The sequence below is a fragment of the Lepidochelys kempii genome, chromosome 9, assembly GCF_965140285.1.
Source record: "Lepidochelys kempii isolate rLepKem1 chromosome 9, rLepKem1.hap1, whole genome shotgun sequence".
Lineage (NCBI taxonomy): Eukaryota > Metazoa > Chordata > Testudines > Cheloniidae > Lepidochelys > Lepidochelys kempii.
In genome coordinates, this window is record NC_136388.1 from 42,565,159 (window position 1) to 42,588,165 (window position 23,007).

The window sequence follows — 23,007 nt, forward strand, 5'->3', positions numbered from 1 at the left end:
ATAGTTATTGGAGGGGGTGAAAAGAGCAGGGAGGAAGAGTCTCTTCAGAAGATAGAAAATTGTTAACTCCTGACTATAAACTTTAGACTAATCCTTGTACATCTCAATGTGCTATTAATAGTTTCCCCTTGACCATGTATGTTCAGAACAGTGACAGAGGATTTTACTTTTGTTACCGTTTGGATGAGGAGAGAACTTTTTCCATATGTTTGGTTCCGTGTTCAAACATTTCCTTTAATATAAATTGGACTTAGCTCTGAACTAGAACATTAATATGTATTTTATTTTCATCTTTTCCCCCTCTTTGGTTTGCCTCAGCATTTATTTTTATACTGCCAATTTATTTGGTTTGTGACGCACGTGATTGCTGTTGTGAAGGTAAATATTTATTCATGTAATAAACTTGTTAGACTTGCTCTTCCCTACTTTCTGACTTTGTATCAATCTACTCTATGGCTCCAGTCTTGGCCCGCCCCCTTACCTTGACTCGTCATTTGGGAACTGTTTGTCTAGATTGTTGATCAAGATAGGTGAGGTAATATATTTTATTTTACCAACTTCTGTTGGTGAGAGAGACAAGCTTTCCGTCTTACACAGAGCTCTTCTGATTCAGAGTTCGAAAGCTTGTTTCCCCCACCAACCAAAGTTGGTCCAATAAAAGGTATTACCTCACCCACCTTCTGTCTCCAATATCCTGGAACCAACACCGCTACAACACTGCATATGTAGTCCATATCACATTCCCCCTCCCTCTTCTGTAACTTCCTATCTAAGACCTTGAAATCAAAACCTTCCCTTCTTCTTTAGGTAATGACTCCTTAAAATGGCCAGTACTGTATATATGTACAATACAGGATGCTGTTGTATCGGATCCTAATTTTCAAAGTGAAATATAATGTCATATTGACTACAAGTCATAAATAAAGCTTTTATCCTAGTTTCATTCAGTGAGCTAACGTCTTACTTTACACTGAGTCACTGTGAAATGCAGATATATAAAGTCTGTTCACAGCTGAAGGAAAAGTTAAAGATTAACATCTTAACTGGTTCTCTGCCTTGTATGTTTCATGGAGCTGTTGATCAGAGGGAGAAGTCAGTTATACAAGTTGTCAGAAGTAATAAGTTAGAGAGTATGCACCTACACTAAGGAATCCGGTTCTTTAATGTTGCCTTTACAAATGGGTCTCTACTGAAAAATTGGTGTAATTTTTATCTTAAAGTATAGATTAATAATGCTGATCCAAATTGGTGGTCGTAATGAGAGATTGTGCAGAAATGCATACATTTTAGTGGTATTTCCAAAACACACGTTTATAATACTATAATAAGAACCTAAAATAAAATATTCAGTAACCTCAGTATTTTCCACCAGTTGCTGCTCTGTAGAATTCTCTCTTTTGAGATAACATATAGTAAATGCAGATGCAGAGCTATAGCTCGTTAGCATTTGTGATGATTTTATAGCATAAAAGTGCAAAGACAATGTATTCTGTCCTTAGCTTAGATATTTAACATATGAATTTTCACCCTTAACTTTTTTCTATCATTTCTATTAAGATGGTGCTTCTAAGCCCTCTTTCTTCATGAAAGATTTTGCAGTTCAAGAACTGTAGCTATATGAACCCTCTAAACAAAATATTTGGGATTTGCATGGCTTAACTGTGGGGGAAACCTGAAGGGCTGCATGTGTCTATGTAAAATAGGCTCATGTGTCTCCACTGCTATTTTGAGAGTAAACCATAGGGATGTTTGTGGATATTGAAAGACATACAACCTGTTCTGGTATAATAAATGATTTCATACCTTGTATTTTAATTGATGCCCTAGTTTACTGAAGTGAACATGTTGTTTGTTTCTTAAACCTCTTTTCCTTTATTTATATTTTAGTTTCGGACATTTACTCCACTGATTCCCAAATTTGGTCAGTTTTTCCCAACTTTTTTTTTGTCAAACAATGCTCTGTGCTCACTCTTTGCCAGCATTTAGTTAGAAAAGTTTACCTGGCTTATTCTGAGAAAAATGACAAATTTTCTGATGGCTGAATGTTAACCTTACCTCTCACTTGACTTTCTTCAATTTTCAGATCAGTTGCTTTGTATCTTTCAATTTACACTAGGGACTCCTTACCCAAAGGATGGAGCCATGAATGTTGAACATTTGTATAGCCCTTTCTGTTACATAGGAAAATCTTGTCAGTACTTCTGTAGGTGGCAATTCCTTTTCTTTGTACTAATATCTTAGTTAATTTTATTTTCACTTAGCACCCTAGTGTAGATATTTAGCTTACACTATAAACCTGTCTTAATGTCTATTAAGAGAAATTCGACAATACTATAATAGAGCTCTTCCTTGATCCCTGTAGTTGAATCAGTCTTACTTAGTATTGGCTTTAAATACAATGAAACTGATCTTCAATGACCACACAAATTACCTGCAAAAATTAGTTAGATAGTAGCGCGAGTATAGTTAAGGTTAAGACGATCTTACTGCTTTCTAGTAAAGGTGAAGCAAAATTGTACTTACTATGTGTGGGAACGTAGTCGCTTTAGGCTGAAAGTTGCTTATGTCTTTTTTTTTTTCTCCAGATAGTGTTTTGCCTAGGTTTCACTCTGACCATAATCCATCTAAAAGTGGCACTGATAATCGTGAATGATCAATTCCTCTAGCATATGATATGTAGGGGGACAGAGCTGGATTCTAGAATGAGCTTGCCTTCTGGTTCTATTGTCTATAGAGTTAGATCAAGAGGAACTTATGGAGAGGTAAGAGTCTCTTAGTAGTCAAGTTTCAGAGTAGCAGCCATGTTAGTCTGTATTCGCAAAAAGAAAAGGAGGACTTGTGGCACCTTAGAGACTAACCAATTTATTTGAGCATACGCTTTTGTGAGCTACAGCTCACTTCATCGGATGCATGAAGTGGAAAGTACAGTGAGGAGATTTTATATATACACACAGACCATGAAAAAATATACATTGTAAGGAGAGTGATCACTTAAGATGAGCTATTACCAGCATAATACTCTGGAGAGCAAGCATATCCTGAAAAGATAATGATGAATGAAAACAAATCCACTCTGCAACTGCCATCTTCAGAGGTCGCCTGGAAAGCAGGAGTGTCCATTGTGTCTCTGAGTGTAGTGATTTTTGTGGCATTTGTACCTTGATTCAAAGACTGTCTTATTAAGCATGTGCCAGCCTCGGGTACTAGAACATTCCAGCTAATTATTTTCTGTTCACAGTCAGCAAAGGAGCTATCTAATGATTCTGATTGACACAGTGTTGTTGGTTGTAGCTTCTGTGACGCTGGCTGACCAGGTCATGCTAAAGTATATTCAGGTCAATTCACTTGTGTAGATCAAAGTAATGGTTAGATTATAAGAGTGTATTGGGCAGGGGTTTTCAAACTGAGGGTCGGGAGGGTGATTGAACTCAGAGGCTTGCTGTGTGAAGTGGGTCGCCAGTGCAAAAAGTTTGGGTGTTTAAACTTAATGAAAACTATTGGAACATTCTTTGCATTGTTTTCACTTATCTGTTCTTGTCATAATGTAATAGCAAACATTTATATTGTAAATACCCCTGTAACTAAATAAGTCATCAATAGACATCAAAGAAGCATTGGGGAACGCTAATGAAGGACTTTATCAGAAAAGGTGCAAATTTCAGAATAAGTGGGCATTGTGGTGGGGACCTGAGGTCAAAGACTCAAAGTGCATTCCACACTCATCAAAGAAAAGCCCATGTGGGTAGAGACACTGTCAGTTTGCTTTCTGTGTGAAGATACTGTAAATATGGATTCAAAGAAAGATCCTTTGTATCTGGACTGTTTGGATTCTAACAGGGCCGAATAACGGAACGAGAAGATGGAGATTCCCAGAATTATTCTGGGTGGCAGTTTTACATCTGCGCCATCATATGGAGTTACAAACTGTGATTTATCTGTTATATTTTAGCTGCTTTAACCTCTCGTTAACTCTCTTTTCTTTGCTAATAAATTTTAAATTAGTCTATTATAGATTTGGTTGCCAGCATTGTCTTTGGTGTAAGATCTGGGATAAATGACTAATCCCTTGGGACTGGGAGAAATCTGATGTGGTGTGCTTTTTTTGTTTTAATAACCTTTTATCACAAAGTTCAGTTTGTCTGGGTGGCAAAAGGGACTGGAGGACTGTCTGTGACTTTGAGTGGTATAGTGATTTAGGAGTTCACATTGGTTACTGGCTTGGTGAAATTTAATTACAGAACATACCATCAGTTTATGGTGTCTATTCTTTTTTTTTCTGACAGTCAGCCCTGAGATAGGCACTCATCATAGTAGTGAGCCACTCCAGACAGCGTGACAGCTTCTATTCAGGGATCCTTTAGTATCCTTTATCCAGACTTTAGTCAGTCCCAGTCTTCAGTTTCTGTTTTGCTAATTTGTCACAAACACCAATAGTGCATACTGATATGATCCTGAGCAAGCTGTATCAAACTTGAGTTGCTATGTCTTGGGCTTATGATAGACTATGCTAAAGGTTTGTGTCTGCAGCAGGCAGATAGATTAACATAGGAGCCCTAACACAAATGGCACAAAATACTCAAAACAAAAAAACCCTTCAGCTACATCTACATCTTCTCAGCCATCTGTGTCCTCCAAGCCACAGTTTTGATGGCTTGGTAAAGAGTCTCAATCATCCAGTCAATAAGATTTTACAGCTGCAACACCTTACCTTACCTCCCTTCCACCTTTTGGATGCCACCTCTCTTATTTTTAGGCTGCATGGAAGAACATAACATTGGACAAATAGGTTTGGGAAGGCATAACATCTGGTTATGCTGTCTATTTCAAATCTGTCCCTTCTGCCCATTCTCCCTCAGAAAGAATAGAGGGTGGAGGACAATTTTGGACCTCAAGTCACTAAACAGATATGTAAAATAGAGGAAATTCAGGATGGTGACCCATGCAGCGATAATTTCCTCTTTAGAATTAGGAGGTTGGTGTGTGACCCTCAAGCTACAAGATGCATATTTTTATGTCACTATTCACCCTTCACTCAAGAGGTTTCTTAGTTTTCTAATGAACGATGAACACTATCATTCTGCCCGAGGGTATTCTCATCGATTCTGGCGGTAGTTGCTGCCCTCCTAGGTCTTTTGGATATAATCAGTTTCCCATATCTGTATAATTGGTTGATTGGGGTAGATCGTATCAGGAAGTGTTGATGTCAGTAATGGTGGTGTGTGGTCTGTTTCACAACCTGGGCCTTCATATCAATCTTGAAAAGTCTATTTGACTCCACTACAACTTTTAGACATCCCATAGACAGAGTAAAGACATCAACTTTTAAGGGCTTGTCTACACTGCACAGTTTTGGTACAACCATACTAGCAGCTCTAGTTTAGAAACGTTAATTACCCTTAGCAAAATAAGGTATATCAATATAATCACCTTTATACCAGCATAACTGCATCCACATTAGTCTAAATAGACTTTAAGGTCAGAAGGGACCATCATGATCATCTAGTCTAGGGGCTCTCAAACATCATTGCACTGTGTGACCCTCTTCTGACAATAAAAATTATTACACAACCCCAGGAGGGGGGACCGAAGCCTGAGCTTGCCCAAGCCCTGCTGCCCTAGGCGAGGAGGCCAAAGCTGAAGCCCAAGGGCTTCAGCCCCAGGCAGCAGGTGGGTGGGCCGGTCCTGTAACCTGAGCTACACAACCCAGAGCTGAAGTCCTTAGGCTTCAGCCCCAGGTGGTGGGGCTTGGGCTTCAGCTTTAGCCCCGGGTCCCAGCAAGTCTAATGCCAGCCCTGGCGACCTTATTACAACAGAGTCGTGACCCACTCTGAGGTCCTGACCCACAGTTTGGGAACCGCTGATCTAGTCGGACCACCTGCAAATTGCAGGCCACAGAACTTCACCTATCCACTCCTGTAATAGACCCCTAACCTCTGGCTGAGTTACTGAAGTCCTCAAATCACGGTTTAAATGCTTCAAGTTACAGAGAATCCACCATTTACACTAGTTTAAACCTACAAGTGACTTGTGCCCCATGCAGCAAAGGAAGGTGAAAAACACCCAGGATCTCTGCCAATCTGATCCGGGGGAAATTCCTTCTTGACCGCAAATATAGAGATCAGTTAGAGTGACCCTGAGCATGTGGTCAAGTCCCACCAGCCACACACCTATGCAAAAATTCTCTGTAGTAACTTAGAGACTTCCCCATCTAGTGTCCCATCACCAGCCATTCGAGATACATACTGCTAGCAGTCACAGATTGACTACATGCCATTGTAGGCAGTCTCATCATACCATCCCCTTCATAAATTTATCAAGCTCAGTCTTGAAGCCAGTTAGGTTTTTTGCCCTCACTGTTCCCTTTGGAAAGCTGTTCCAGAACTTCACTCATTTGATGGTTAGAAACCTTCACCTAATTTCAAGCCAAAACTTGTTGGATATAAACTGGCCATCATTTGTTCTTGTGTCCAAATTGGCACTTAACTTAAATAACTCCTCTCCCTCCCTGGTATTTATCCCTCTGATGTATTTATAGAGTCAATCATATCTCCCTCAGCCTTCTTTTAGTTAGAACTTTAGTTAGTTAGAACAAGACAAGCTCGAAGTCGTCTCCCATAAGGTAGGTTTTTCCTAGTAGCCCTTCTCTGCACCTGTTCCAGTTTGAGTTCATCTTTCTTAAACGTGGGAGACCAGAACTGCTCACTGTATTCTAGATGGGGTCTCACCAGTGCCTTGTATAATGGTACTAACACTTTTCTGTCTCTACTGGAAATACCTCCCCTAATGCATCCTCGGACTGCATTAGCCTTTTTCATAGCCACATCACATGGCAATTCAGTCATCCTGTGATGAACACCAATATACCCAGGTCTTTCACGTGCACTGTCACTTCCAGCGGACGAGTCCCAAGCTTATAGCAGAAATTCTTATTAGTGAAAATAGAAAGGTCATGCAGGGTAGAGACTACTAAATTTCATCCCATTTCTATTACTCCAGTTTAGAAGGTCTTGCAGATCATCTTGTATGATATTCTAGTCCTCCTCCATATTGGGAATACTTCCCAACTTTGTGTCCTCCACAAATTTTATTAGCATGCTCCCAAATTTTGTGCCAAGTTCAGTAATAAAAACGTTAAATAAGATTGGTCTCAAGACTGATCCCTGAGTAACTCCACTAGTAACCGCCCTGCAGCCTACAGTTCACCTCTCAGTATGACCTGTTGTAGTCTCCCCTTGTCAAGGTTCCTCCCCCACTCTGAACTTTAGGGTACAGATGTGGGGACGTGCATGAAAACCTCCTAAGCTTACTTTCACCAGCTTACGTTAAAACTTCCCCAAGGTACAAATTAATTTTATCCTTTGTCCCTGGATCTCCACTGCCACCACCAAACTCTAACTGGGTTTACTGGGAAATGTTGTTTGGACACGTCTTTCCCCCCAAAATCCTCCCAACCCTTGCACCTCACTTCCTGCGAAAGGTTTGGTAAAAATCCTCACCAATTTGCATAGGTGACCACAGACCCAAACCCTTGGATCTGAGAACAATGAAAAAGCATTCAGTTTTCTTACAAGAAGACTTTTTAAATAGAAGTAAAGAAATCCCCTCTGTAAAATCAGGATGGTAGATACCTTACAGGGTAATTAGATTCAAAATGTAGAGAATCCCTCTAGGCAGAACCTTAAGTTACAAAAAAGACACACAGACAGGAATAGTCATTCTATTCAGCACAGTTCCTTTCTCAGCCATTTAAAGAAATCATAATCTAACACATACCTAGCTAGATTACTTACTAAAAGTTCTAAGACTCCATTCCTGGTCTATCCCCGGCAAAAGCAGCATACCGACAGACACAGACCCTTTGTTTCTCTCCCTCCTCCCAGCTTTTGAAAGTATCTTGTCTCCTCATTGGTCATTTTGGTCAGGTGCCAGTGAGGTTACCTTTAGCTTCTTAACCCTTTACAGGTGAGAGGATTTTTCCTCTGGCCAGGAGGGATTTTAAAGGGGTTTACCCTTCCCTTTATATTTATGACACCCTTCTAACCACTTTTTTATGCACCTTTCAGTTCTTATATTAATCCCCATCTTCTCCAATTTAACTAATAATTTCCCATGTGGATCTGTATCAGATGCCTTATTGAAATCCAGGTAGATTATATCTACTGCATTTCCTGTGTCTGAAAAGATCAGTTTACTAGAGAGTTGTACTGCTTTAAATATGTCTATTTCTCTATAGATATAATTCTGGTGATACAAGAGCTGTGTGTAAGACTGTCCCGAATTTTCCCTCACTCCCTAAAACAGCTCCAGTCTGCAAGCAAATGCAATCGTGTTTTCCCTCTGACTGGTGAGCAGCAAGGTCTGGAATTTGTTGGTCTGACTGTTTGACTCAAGATCATCATTAAATATGCTGTAACCTAGAGAAGGCTCTCCTTCGAACACTGAGAACTACAGTTGACTGTAGTACATTGATGAAGAGGTAACTTACCTTGTGCAGTAACTGGAGTTCAAGATGTGTCCCCCTGTGCATGCTCCACTTCAGATGCGCCTGCACCTTTGATCAGAGATTTTTGGTAGCAGCGTCTGTTCGGCCCACACATGTGCTCCACACATCTTTATGCACTGCACCAAGGCTATATAGGGCTGCGCAGGTGAACTGGCCTCAGCTCCTTCTCCACTGCAAAGTCCCATAAGGGACACATTGAAGCACAGCAGGAGGGCAGGCAGTGGAGCACCTACAAAGACATGAATATCAAAGAAGTCAAGTTACTGCAGAGGTGAGTAACCACTCCTTTGAGTAGTGTCACTGTGGGTGCTTCACATTAGGTGACTCCTGAAAAGTACCCACCTCAGGAGGCGGAAGATTCGGAGCAGCGTTCAATATGGAAGAGAGAACTGCATTACTTGCAGCAGCATCTGATCTTGCCACAGCTACCAATACATAACTAGCAAAAGCATGAACAGAGAACCAAATTGGCACTCTACAGATGTGTGCTATTGATATACCCTTAAGTAAGGTTATAGATGCAGACAGTGCTATTGTAGAATGCTGTTACTCTCAAACCCTGAGTTCCGTTGTAACAGATCTAAATACAACTGGAGATGTCCTCTAATTTTTGTTTCAAAATTACTGAACCCTTGTTTCTGTCTGCAATGGATACAAATAGTGTAGGAGAGCTTCTAAATTGGTTGTTCCGATCTAGGCAAAAGGCTAATGCCCTCTTGACACCTAGGAAATGGAATATGGCTTCTTGACTAGTACATTGTGGTTTTTTGGAGAGGGTGGCAAAGAAGAGATGAATGGTTTGATTTACATGAAATTCTCAGGACACCTTAGCTAAAAATCTTGGATAGGCCCACAGCCACACTTACTCTGTGGTGAATACTACAAATGCAGGGGTCTGACATTAAAGTCCCCAGTTCTCCACTTCTAGCCTCCAATTCTCAAACCCTTTGGGTAGAAGTGATACCTATCCAGAAGGCTGTCTGCACTGATAAATCTATTAAAGGCCATGTAGCTAGTGGCTCAAAAGGAAGTATCATAAGGCAATTAAGGACTAGGTTCATGTCCCAGCTAGGAGTAGGATCTCTGATCTGTGGGAAGCGATTTGACAAACCTCTTCGGAATCTTGCCATAGTTGTGTGAGGGAAGAGTGGAAAAACCTCGTATGGGTGTGTGAAGAGCTGTTATGGCCACTAAGTGAACCCTAATGAAATTCGTAGAAAGACCCAATGTTTTCAATTCCAACAAGTAATCCAATACCATAGGAAGAGGAGAGTGAGTCAGCGAAATCTGATGACTGCTACACCAAAGATAATATTGTTTCCATTTCTGGAGATATTTCTTGTAGATTCTTTTCTATTATTTCATAAAATGTGTTGTACCTCTGACAAACAAGATATCTATAGTCCTGACAACTGTTGAGGAACCACGCTTGGAGCCTTAGAATATGTAGGTTGGGGTGACCTGTTCGACTGGCATCTTGAATCAGTAAAAGAGGACTGATCAGAAGACACCACAGAGGGCAAGAAGAGAATCTGATTAGATAGGGATACCAAACTCGTCTTGGCCATGTTGGTGCAATCAATAGTACTCTGTCCAACTCTTGTTTGATCTTGTTGAGAACCTTTAACAGTAATGGTGTCAGTGGATACACATACAAAAGACCCTTCATCCAGGAGATGAGAAAAGCAACTTCTAGGGATTGGGGTCGAGAACCCTTCTTGAACAATACCTGATGCATTTTGGTCAGGTCCGTCCACCACTTGAGTGACTGTATAACCCACTGTAGAACAGACAGTAACCTGCCTATCCTACTTTTGCTTGGTTTGTAAACCATTCAAAACCATCCCTGTAGACCTTGGAGATGTAATCTGGCATGTTGCACTACAAAGACACAAGCTGACATATGTCCCGGCAATTGAAGACATCTCTGTTACCTGAATATTAGTGATGAGATTTGCTAGTGCAAGAAATCTACTGGAAGGAAAGCACACTCTGCTTCTTCAGACTTGTATCAACTGAAATGGAAAAGTTCTTTTCATATTGACTGATATGGAAGCCTAACAGCATAAAAGAGACTCGATAGGCACACAGTTTGTAGAAATATATTTACCTGAGCAATTTGTTAGTGATGAGAGTGTTTCCAGGTAATGTTTTCTGGGTTGATCACATGCACGAATCCATTTTACAGATTGGGAACAATTTGGCGGCTCTTTATCTTCTCTTTATTATTACTGAAATGGTTTCTGTAAGTGCAAGATTGAGAGGATGAGAAAAGGGAAGATGTTTTCATAATTTACTGTATTGTCAACTGAGTCTCTTGCATCTTGCCTCTAGGTCAGATTAGTTATATGTGTACCAAATAATAGTTTTAATCCCCAGAGTCTCAGGATTTTTTACAGGTGATGTTGTGATTTTTTTCTTTTAAATGAAAGTTTGCAGTTGATCAGAACAAAACACTGTGAGGTTTACAAAGACAAGCAGAATTCTTTTAGCTTTGAAAGTCACTGTATCTACTCTTTATTTTGTTTCTTCAGGCCACTGAAGAGGTTTCGAAAAATCTGGTTGCCATGAAGGAAATATTATATGGCACAAATGAAAAAGAGCCACAAACAGAAGCTGTGGCACAGCTTGCTCAAGAACTGTACAACAGTGGTCTTCTTAGCACCCTAGTAGCTGACTTACAACTCATTGATTTTGAGGTAAGAAAATAGTTACAAAACTTCATGAGCCACACACATGGTAAGTTGCATTCTGACCATCGGAATTCCTATTTAATTTGAGTAAGAGGTTCACTTCCTATCTACGCAATTTTATTTTTTCAATACTGTTAATGATCGCAATTGTATTTTAAGATTTAATTAGGAAACATTGCTATGTTAATCTGGTAAATTAACCAGATGCATGAGATTAACTTTCTATGAGTTTGGAAGGATAGATCACATAAAAATGAAAAGTAGATGAATAGCTCAAATCTTTATCTCAAAACTCTAATAGAGGTGTTTCTTAATCTTTAATGTAATTTAATTGCTGTGTGAGAGAGAGATTAAAATCCTAGATAGTATTAATGCCATAATGCCCATAGTCTTATTTAAATCTCTTTTGAGTTTTTACAATATAATACCGAGTCACATGACTATTCTTCTTTATCCTTTCATTAAAAAGTTTCCATTAATGCTGTCACTAATTAGCCATTTTTAAAATCTTTAATACTCCTCTCCCTATAGGAAACAAAAGCATATTTTTTTACATTCTCCCTAATCATTTTTCTGTTGAGACAGGAAAGTCAGATTTTATTGATCACTCCAAAATATAAACATTAATTTTATCTTTCTGTAAGTTTTTATTTGTTGCTCAGCACTATATATTTGAGCACTTCATACACAATAATTAATGTCCCTTCACAACACCACTCTGAGGTGTGGAAGTAGTATCATCATCCTCATTTTATGGCTGGGGAACTGAGGCACAGTCCAATTTAGGGCTTGTCTATGTGGTAGCGCAGTGTGGACTATGAGATCTGAATTGTAGAGTGCACTAATTTGTTGTGCTCTGACTGCTCCGTGTAGACCATTCTGGCGACACACCGACACCCCTCTGCTATGTAGACAAGCTCATAGTAACTTTCCTACAAGTTGATTAAGACGTCTATGGCAGAGCTAGCAACAGAGCCCAGAACTCTAGTGTCTTGACTAGGCTATCCTGCTCATTAAAATTGCTATAAAATTGTACTGTTGAGAAAAAAAGTTGGCCAGGAAGCAAACACAACAGTCTAAAGCGATGTTGTAGTGTTACATTCCAGAATTAAGTTTACTTTCTTCCCCAAACCCCAGAATATTGTTTGATTCTGTTACCGTTTGGTCCTTTAAATCTGACATACGCTGAATTTCCTATAAAGTACATTCCAGAGTAGATTCATCCATACATGTCTCTAGATAACAAAAACCCAAGGAAATTCAGAGTGAAAGCAATTGAGGTGGTCCCTGGTTATTGAGGGAAAGATCTTGAGAAATCCCATCTAGATTCTGCTGACTTTTAAGATCTTTACCAGTCCAGTTTTTGGTCGTTCTGGTAATTCGGAAAGCAGTCTTCTGGTGATGGACAATGGTTGTGTACAAATTGTTTTTATTAGATCTGTAATGGCATGGGATTGCGTAGGATTGTTCTGTATTAGAGGTAGCTATATGTTTCAGTCTGCGGGGGCTGCTGATTGTTGGTAATAGCCTCCTATTTTTGGACTCCCAACTGTTCTGTTACTTGAGAAGGATGTAGCTTTTCCTTGCTGAGATAAATATTAGAGAGACAAGGTGGGTGAAGTGATATTTTTTTATTGGACCAACTTTTGTTGGTGAGAGAGACGCAAGCTTTCCAGAGCTCTTTTTCAGGTCATGTTAAGAGCCACTCATGTTGGACTACAGCTGTGGTTCTCAAACTTTTGTATTGGTGACCCCTTCCACATAGCAAACCCCTGAGTGTGACCTCCCTTTCAATTAAAACACTTTAAAATATATTTAACACCATTATAAATGCAGGAGGCAAAGTGGAGTTTGGGGTGGAGGCTGACAGCTCACAACCCCCCATGTAATAACCTTTAGACCCCCTGAGAGGTCCTGACCCCCAGTTTGAGAATCCCTGGACTATAGCAATGCTCTTTAATGCAGAATGTGGCAATATGCTTACCTAATGTTGTGGGCTGATGTCAGCACACCTGTGCTTCACCACCTGCACTAACTTTCCATCAATTACTGAGCACAATTCAAGATCTTGGTTTTAGTCTCTTAAGCTGTGCGCGGCTTGGACCTTACTATTTTTTGAGACAACTATATCCAGAGCTGAAAACAGATGAGAAATTTTTTGCTGATGTTTCTTTGCTCCTTCTGGTGGTATGACAGAACCTGAAGTCGTTTGTGCATGCATTAGTGCACATTTTTGACTAAGTATTTGTTTGACTGTGGCTTGTTCCTGGGGGAGTTACCTTTATAAATTGGGATGATAGAGAGGGATTTTTTTTTGACTGTTGCGCTCTGTCTACATTGTATTTGACTCTAAATACCACGGTGGTGGGACCCATAACGTAAATAAAATTATTTTAGGTCCTCATTAAGAAATTCCCCTGAAACATCCAATCCTTATGCTAATATTAACATTTGTTTGGAATTATGTCTATATGTAGAAATGTTTTTTCACGTAAGGCAATCAACAAAACTGTTCAAAGAGCAATAATATGTCAGTCAGTTTCCTGCTGACTTGTATTAAAGTATCTGTCGGTGGGAGTAATTGCATCCTTTGAAAAGTTTTTTTAAAAAGACAGAAAAACAAAACAAAACCTGTTGGCATCAGGGAGATAGAATCCAACAGTCCTGGCACACTTTTACTCTTCACCTCTGGGAATCATGACTGTTGGCATGAGAATTCGTATGTGTCCTTGTTAAATAGACCCTTACATCACTTGGACGTAATAGATGCTTCTAACAATAACTCAATTTGGATTTACTGTGTACCGTCACCAGCTCAATTATATGAATAAAGAGGGGGAGCTGTTGCTGGTGGTAAATAGGGGGAATAATGAGATTCTGGGCAAAATTGTCAGTGTTAGTGGATGAGACTTGATGGCTATATTTCTCAAAACACTGCTCTACTCATTACCAGAACAAAGGGTTCTGATGCTGCTTTGGGCAGGCTTTCAATAGAATTATAAATCCGAAAACAAGCATTTACAAAACAAACTAACACTTATATCCTGACAACAATACTGCAGCAAACTCTCCATGCTAATTAACAAACAAAAATGTCATTTTTTAAAGACTGTGATCTTCCTGGGTTTTTCTAAAAAATGGATTTATTTTCTACTCATGGAGCATCCATGGCCACAGCATCAGGAGTCCAATACTATAATTAAAACAAATCTAAAATAATAAGCTATAGTTCTGTCATATCTGTTGGAAGCCTCCATAAAGTGTAAGGTGTGTTTCTTTAGCTTAAAGCTTGCTACACACTGATTCAGATGTTGCCAGGATAAGTTCATTCTGCAAACAAAGATCATCAATAATGGTTTGCTTCTGGTCTCAGATTATAAAATTCAAGTAACCATGATTAAGAGTTACTTAACAGATCTTTACTGCCCGGTCAGGACCTGTAGCTAGATCCTGTTCTGCCCAAGATGGTAACCAGCTCCTTGAGCGGCATATAGAAACAAATAACTCCAAGTCCTCTTCAAGGGTAATTCGAAGTAGTGTTTACACACACTGTTAGGCACTCCTGCTAACTGGCCCAAAGTAACGATGAACTGAATATGATTCCAAAGATACAAACAATACTGGCAAATGGTTGATATGTGGATCCAATATAGGTTGCATGCAGAGCTCCTGTCATTCTTTCCAGTGCTTGCTGCTACCAACCAGCTTCATTTAATCTAATCTAGGTTGAATTTGAGCATTTTGCTCTTACCCATATCCAAACGTTTATCAAGTATTGAGAAAACTGTGGGGGGTGGGGGAACCCTGTGATATCCTAGATCGTACGATATGAGGAATATGCCTTTATGTTATGCTTACCTTTGACTTTAATTATAATTGCTATTGTTTTCCATCATAAAATGAAAACACACAATAAAAAATTGTACATTGTAGTGCAGTCTGCATGTTGTTGGTATTGCAGCCCAAGATGTGTCTCAGTCTTCCCTAGTAGAAGGACCTGCACACATACACATTGAAAATCAGAGGTGACAGAGTGGAACATGGAAGAATTCCATCTTACTCAGGGCTATGGCATTGTTAAAAATGGCCATAGTATTCACAAAATTTTGGTACAAAATGAATCCAGAAAAACTCAAGGAATATCAGATGAAATATAAAAGGGTTTTTATTGTTTTAAATATTATCAGTAGGTTATTCAAGCTATCCGAATGTAAGTTGATACAATGATGTACTGAATGCTGTGACACATTTGAAATAGGTGTAGAAAAACGAAGAATTTGGGGAACTTTTTTGTTAAATGGTCATGTTTATGTTTATGTATATTAATGTATGTATTAACTCTTGCGATACATTCTTGTACTAAATGTTATATGCTTAATTGGTTACTTTTTTGACAGGGAAAAAAAGATGTTGCTCAAATTTTCAACAACATTCTCAGAAGGCAAATTGGTACAAGAACTCCCACAGTGGAATACATCTGCACTCAGCAAAATATATTGTTCATGTTATTAAAAGGGTATGTACAGTATTTGGTGTAAATAGTTTTATACGAAGTATTGGAGTGTTTTTTTCAGGTAAAAGTAGGATAGTGAGTGGTGAAATGTCCCTTCTTCCTTTGCAATTTATTTAAATAATTTTGCCACAGGGCCTGTAACTTCCCTTGAAGTAACTTAAGTTAAATGGCTAATTTAAGCAATAGAATATCAAAATATGAATCCTTTAATGTGAAGGGTGGCAGGGTGAGAATTGAGAACTAAAACTGCGCTAAAAACATTCTTGTTGGGGTAATGTAACAATAAAATCTGTTCCTCTTCACTGAAATTACTTCATTGTCCAAAGTTTAAGCTGTTATTCCTGATCTTAGTTATTTACCAATTGTTTGAATGATTGTTCTAACCTCTGGCTAAATGAACTTGCTGTCCCATCCTCTGAGTTACTGTGTGGCTCCTGCTTCATAGCTATTGGGTAATACAACTACAGAGATATCAACCAGCTCCAACTTGTCTAGATTACTATATGCCAGATTGCTGTTTCCACCTCTATTCTTGTATTACCTGCATTGTTACATCATAGAATCATGCCACATCAGCTATGCTCTAGCAAGTCTGCAGCTGCATACCAAAATAGAGGTGCTCTTGAAAACAGAAATTTAAGTAAAAGCCTTGTTTCTTAAATTAGGGAACAAACATCCCCCCCCACCTCAAAATGGACTATTTACATTTCTGTTATTCTGTGGCATGAATAACAGAAAATATTAGAGGTTGCAATCCCATTTTATCATTTTGGGGTAGGAAAGTTCACTAATGACTTAAATAAAACCATTTTTAAAATGTTAACATTTCAAACACTAATTTTGTATTGGTAGCTGTAGCATGTATACTGATGGATATTGTTCAAGTAAGCTCTCGTACATCATGATGTACAGTATACTCCTGATTATCCAGATAGACTGAGGGACACTGATTTTATTTGGATAATTGTGAGTTCGGATAATCAGGAGAGCAGGACCCATTCAGCCATTGAGCAGTGGGGTGCCCTCCCCTACAACTGGGAGCTCCTCCACAACTGGGGGCTTGTCTTGCTCTTCACAGTACTGCTCTATTTTACAAACCTCCACGTTATCTGGATCCCTTCCTTGTCCCCCAGCATGCTCGGGGGACAAGAAAGGGATTTGGATAACATGGAGGTTTGGGTAAATGGGGGTATACTGTAGCTGTACTCAAATACTACAGTGATTGGCATGGTATAAGAATCTATAGAAAAGATAAAGAATTAGATTAAATAGTTAATCCCTTGGAATAGTAGTTTGCCACATCATGTTGACAGCAATGAGATGTTAAAATAACAGGTTTTGTTTTCTGGATGTTTAAACAAAAAATCTGCTCTTTAGTTTTTCCTTAAAGTTTTTGCATTACATAGTAATTAGAGATGCTGCCAAGTCTGAAACCTACGAAATGTGTGATGTCATGTTTGTCACATTGTCTCTTCATTCTCTTTATCTGTGCTACTTGTCTGAGCCAGCAGAGTACAAAATACATACAAAATCATTGTTTTACAACGAGAGCAGGAACTTTGCACATTTTAATCCCTGTCTTCCTTATGAACACTAAGAACCCCCTAACAGTTTAGAGGAGCAACAAAATGTGTGCTTTTGTATCTTTGCAATTGTAAAGAAATCCAGTGTTCCACAGTGAACTTTTAACTTTTCCTATGCTTCAGTCTCCTTTTGACAGAACCCAAGATATCTTAAAGAATCAAAGGGCAAGATTAGTATTATTAACTGTAGTATAATAGTAAGAACAAATTAATTATATTAAATTCTTATACATGCTTTCTCAAAGTGCTTTACAAAGGAAGGCATAGAAACTGAGGCACAGAGAGGTGAAATGACTTGCCCAAACTGTCAGACTGTTCAGTTGCAGAATCTTCTCCTAACTTCAAGTCCAGAATCGTGTTCAGTGGACCACACTGCTGATTTTTAGGACAGCATAACCTAGAACCGCAACCATGAAACATTTTTATGTGTGCATGAGTAAAAATGTTTGAAACAGGTGTTTATGATTTATAGAGGTACTTACTGATCTCTTGTAAGTCTTACATATGATACATCTGGTATAGCCACATTTACATAATTTTAAGATATTATGATGAATGTGAACCAACCATTAGCAGAAGGAACTAGGCTTTGAAAAGTGTGAAAGGTATATGATCTGCCAGAATCCTGTTGATTTAAATATGTGGAGGTACAAGAGACCCATAGATTTCAGGTGACTTTACTTTCAAATTTTGACAGATTGTACTTGCAGTGCAAATGCTTATTCTTTTGACCACGTGGAACGGTCTGTTTGTTCACTTATGAAGTTCACCTCTTAAAAAGTCATACTTGGTATTCCATATAAAATGAAGTTTGGCAGTATACTGGGAGTTGTGAATTGTCCATACCACTAGAGGGCAAACTTCTGCTGTCCCAACCTACAGAGCACCTACTGCACATTTAGAAAAGCCTGCTATGAGTCAAGTTCCACCTGCAGTTATGAGACGAGGGTGTTGATTTTGAGTCTGAACATAAAGTTATGTTTGTTATGCTGTCCCATTTTATACAAGTGATTCATACGAGCAATGGATTGATCATCTGATTTTGGTAGTGTTTTGTAGAACATCTGAAAGTGGAATTTAATATTGAAATGTTTAAGTTGACTTGATAACATCATATAGCATATTGTTAATTATATATAAAGTTGCAGTACTACAATACCACATTTTAAAGGTATTTATATAGACTTCTCATTTTGCAGGTACGAATCTCCAGAAATTGCTCTAAATTGTGGAATAATGTTAAGAGAATGCATTAGACATGAACCACTTGCTAAAATAATCTTGTGGTCAGAACAATTCTATGATTTCTTCAGATATGTGGAAATGTCAACGTTTGACATTGCTTCAGATGCGTTCGCCACGTTCAAGGTAACTTGCATACCATATCTAAATAGTTACAATAGCATACATTTCTCCAGCATCTCAAATATATAATCCCAAATGTCAGGTATAAGTCACATATGGAGAGAGAGAACAAAGTTTGTGACATTCTCTGTAAAGGGGCTGGATCAATTGAACATTTCTTCCTTCTAAGCACATGGCGATAAGATATTGCTTCAGATACATGTGCAATGTTCAGGGTAACATTTATTCCAGAATTAAAATTTAATAATTTTACTTAGGTTGTAAACTCTTCAGGGCGGGGAGGGACTGTCTTATTGTATAGGGTCCTTGCATGATTTGGGACCTCTAGGTGCTAACACTATACAAATAATGAATAGCATAAGTGGACCCTTTGGTGTTGTAGAGCTCCTCTGGTAGTATAGTGGCTTATGTGTCATCCCTGTTGCAGGAGTAGGCCTGGGTTTCCCTGTGCCCCAGTGATCCAAGCAGCTGTATCAGCCCTTGGAGCTGTTGGAAGCCAGCACAAGTTAAGACCTTCAAGTTGCTCTGATTTCTCTATGAGAACCAGAACAGCATATAGCCGACCCCTTTCTAAGTTGTGCTATGAGTTTTCACAACCCAACCAAGGATCTACACCTATATTCCAACTTTTTTTCTTTATTTCCATAGTATATCAAAATCCTTCATTGGATTAATTAGACAAACTCTTCAGAGGCATCCAGAATGAATATTTATTATTTGAATAAATATTTCTTTTAAAATCCAAAAATATTGCTTAAACATAACATACTTTTTCAGGATTTACTTACGAGACACAAGTTGCTGAGTGCAGAATTTTTGGAACAGCATTATGATAGGGTGAGTACATATATTTAATTCCTCATAACTTTTTGATGTTTGATACAGAATAATTTTAATTTGACTGAAAAAGTTGATACTTTTTTTCATTTTTTGTGTCGTATTGCTTGGGTTCTTAGTTAAGAATTACCAATGACAGTTTTTACATATTGCATTCATCAAATTCGGTTTGCATTTTTTTGTGCCATAGTGTTTTTAAAATAGAAATTTGTTTTAAAATTCTCAGCATTTCAACATCAAAAACTTAAACTCAGATTTTGAGTAGATCTCGCTTTGTGAAACTGTGTTTTCCACTAGAGGGAGCCCTTTCCCATTTTCTCTGTTGTCTGTATGAAAGCTTTTTTCACAAAGGTATGTGATAGTTTTGCTCCATCTGCTGGCCAATTCTGATATTAATAAAAGCTTAAATCGTTTCATAGTCTACAAAATTGTATTGCTTAAAGAAGCAATTTATTATACCTTCATTATATGGTAGTCCAAATGTTTAAAGTTCCCAAAATAGCAAAGAAATTAAGCTTCAAAAAAGCTTGTTAGAATTTTAAACACCTGTAATGTAATATTGCAAACCTGGTTTCAGTAGAATTCTAAGTTTTTATTTACATACCTATTAGGGATCCCCCCAGTTTAATAAATTCATTCAGAAGCAGAGCTTGTGCCACTTGTAAAGTTCCTGATTTTTCTCTCCATTTAGTTCTTCAGTGAGTATGAGAAGTTACTTCATTCAGAAAATTATGTGACAAAAAGGCAGTCACTTAAGGTAAGGTAGTTTTACTTTGAGTGCCCTTTTTTTTCCCCAGGACAATTACTTCAGTTTCATGGTGAATCGATTTAAATCACAATGGCTTAAATAACTGGTTTGAATCCCAATTTAAAAGAGTAAAAATAGTTGATTTAAATAGCTGTTTTAATAAGATTTTATTTGTGGACTTGCCAAAGAGTTTATTTTCATCACTTGTTAGCATGGTTGAATCAAAGCAATCTGAGGTGCACAACAACACAGGGGCCCCTGTGGCCACATCCTTGCAGCATAGCCCTATCTTCCACTTGGAGTGATGGCGGCAGGGTTAGGGCTGCAGGGGTGGAGCCCAAGGGAAGCATGGACAGCAGGCAGAACCAAAGACTCTGGAGCAGCGGTAGGGGCCCCCATTTCCCCACAGATGTGTCAGTTGGGGCTCCCTTACCTATCCCAGAGGCACAGATTTGATAGCAGCAGGGCTCCCCCAGTACTTACCCCACAAATAGGGATGAATGTATCTGTGTGAGTGATATTTCTTGACTGAAAATTTTGTAGCTAGAGACTACTTGATGTTGACTGTCAGCCAGGTGTCTTCAACCACAGTTCTCCAGTTTGAGGATCTTTCATTGTTTTTTATGAAGCCTGGCTATTATTCAATCTTCTTATATTGTAGAAACTCCCACAGGCCTAAATGAGATGAGGGCCCATTGTGATAAAACACTGTACAAACACACATGAAGACAGCACATTCACCAAAGAGCTTACAGTCAGGCTTTTGGGTGGAACTGTCCAAGGAATGATTTAGACTGGTCTGTACACAGTTTTTACTCTGGTATAATATATATCATCAGGGATGTGATTTTATAAGATATAGATAAAGTAGTACAAGTAAAGCAATGTGATGCCATTACACTGATGTGAACGTTCCTTATACTGGTACAGTTTATCCCCTTTTCTGTGAGAGAATAGATTTACCAGCATAAGCACTGATTAGTTTTAGACTTATTTCTGCAAAAATACACTTAAATAGATATAATCACTAACCACAGCAACATCAGCATAGATATCTATTGAACATCCGTGCTGGTCAGCTGTGTGATATGTTAATCTTCCATAGGGAAGTATGAGGTTGGAGTGAAGGTATTGCACAGTTGTCAGGAATCAGTTACAGTGCATGTTGAAGGTGTATGGGACTTATTTATAGATAGGCGAGTGCAGTGTGTGGGCATTGATATGTTAAAGAAAGACACATTAACTGGACACACGTGCTTGCTTCTAAGTGTTTGAGTCAGCATAGGCACAGGAACTAGGAGTGCCGGGTGTGCTGCAAGTTTTATGTGGGGCCCCAGCTGCTGGCCCTGCACCCGGGACTTTACTCCCTGGCCACCCTCCTGGGGCCCTGCACCCGGGGCTGGAATCCCTGTCTCTGTTCCTGGGGCCCCATCTGGTGGCTCCACTCCCAGGCTCCTGCTCCCGGCCCTGTGGCTTGGGCTCTGGTCTTGGGGCCCCAGCTGCCCGCCCGTGCCCAGGGCTCCGCTTCTGGTCCCGGACGCAGGGTCCCGGCTGCTCCCTGGTGGCCCCAGCCTTGGCCCTTTAGTCCTGCCCAGGTCCCCTGTTCCTGGAGACACGTCCCTGCTCCCAGCCTCAATTCTGGAGGGTGGGGCGTCATGGACAGGGATAAGTGGGGGCATGAGGTAAAAAGTAAAAACTTCTTTCAGCACCCCAACTATTATGTGTTCCAGTACCACTGTGATTAGGGTGGTTTCCTGTTAAGCAACCATAACTGTTTATTTTTTCTCTTTTGGAATTTTCTTTTCTTTTGTTATTTTTTAACTGTGTATGGTGTTAGTAGATTATAAGAGACAGGTTCCTTTTCCCCCACAATAATGTTATGTATGTTTGCATGGTTGGGTGGTAATTTCAGACTTGGAACATGTGTAGAAGGTCAAGTCAGTGTTTTCATTTTGTAATCATTTACTAGACAATTTTTAACATTTTTCAGAGTGGTAAAAAAAACAGATGTAGTAGAAAAGATCAATTTCCGAAGATTAAGTATTCATTGGGAACCTCAAAAGTGCAACAAAGGACTAAAAAGCGGAGTTGGTCCATTTAACCACAAACTAATATAATTGTCATAGTGCTAATTACTGTTTATATTGTTTAATTTTCTTTTTATTTTAGGTTAAAGTTTGCTTTTTTAAAAAGAAAATGTAACTTTTTAAATTAAGATGATGCAAAAATAAGCAAAGACTGTAATCATTAGTGACCACCACCTGAAAAGTACCTACCCAACATCATGCAGGAATGGTAGAGCCATGGATAGAGCCTGGTTCCTCCTATATACCAGTCTCAGTACCTTAACCACAAAACCGTGTTGTACTGTATCAGATTTTATAATTAAAGACTGTTATGTCTGTGTCAGTGCTTTGTAGAGATGGCCATGTAAGGATAATCCTGTTTTACAGATGCCAGAGCCAGGAACACAGATTTGGCCTGATCTTTATGCAAAGCAGCATGGCTACATGGATGACTCTTCTTTATAGCTGTTATAGTAGAGATCGTTACTATAACTATAGTTATAGTAGAGACCGAGCTTTTATTACCAGCTCTGGTAGAAATGATCTTGTGCAACCTCTCAGATCCTCTTTTACCTCATCTATAAAATTGGGAGGAAGGATGCCACCTTGATTGTGGATAGCTGACTTATGACATCGAATTATCCATTTCAGATACCAGACTGCTGAGCATAGATATGGTACAGTAGCTAGTTATCACCT

At 39.0% G+C, this 23,007-nt stretch overlaps 1 protein-coding gene across 4 annotated transcripts in view; it reads left to right on the forward strand.

Moving 5' to 3' along the window:
• The window catches only part of CAB39 (calcium binding protein 39), a 68,263-nt gene that overhangs the window by 40,031 nt on the left and 5,225 nt on the right, over positions 1–23,007 (forward strand). For all 4 annotated transcript variants that reach the window (XM_073360032.2, XM_073360031.2, XM_073360030.2 and 1 more), the window contains 5 exons: positions 11,038–11,202; positions 15,594–15,712; positions 18,492–18,660; positions 19,435–19,494; positions 20,186–20,251. In XM_073360032.2, the coding sequence (XP_073216133.1) occupies positions 11,038–11,202; positions 15,594–15,712; positions 18,492–18,660; positions 19,435–19,494; positions 20,186–20,251 (579 nt within the window). The remainder of the gene's footprint in view (positions 1–11,037; positions 11,203–15,593; positions 15,713–18,491; positions 18,661–19,434; positions 19,495–20,185; positions 20,252–23,007) is intronic.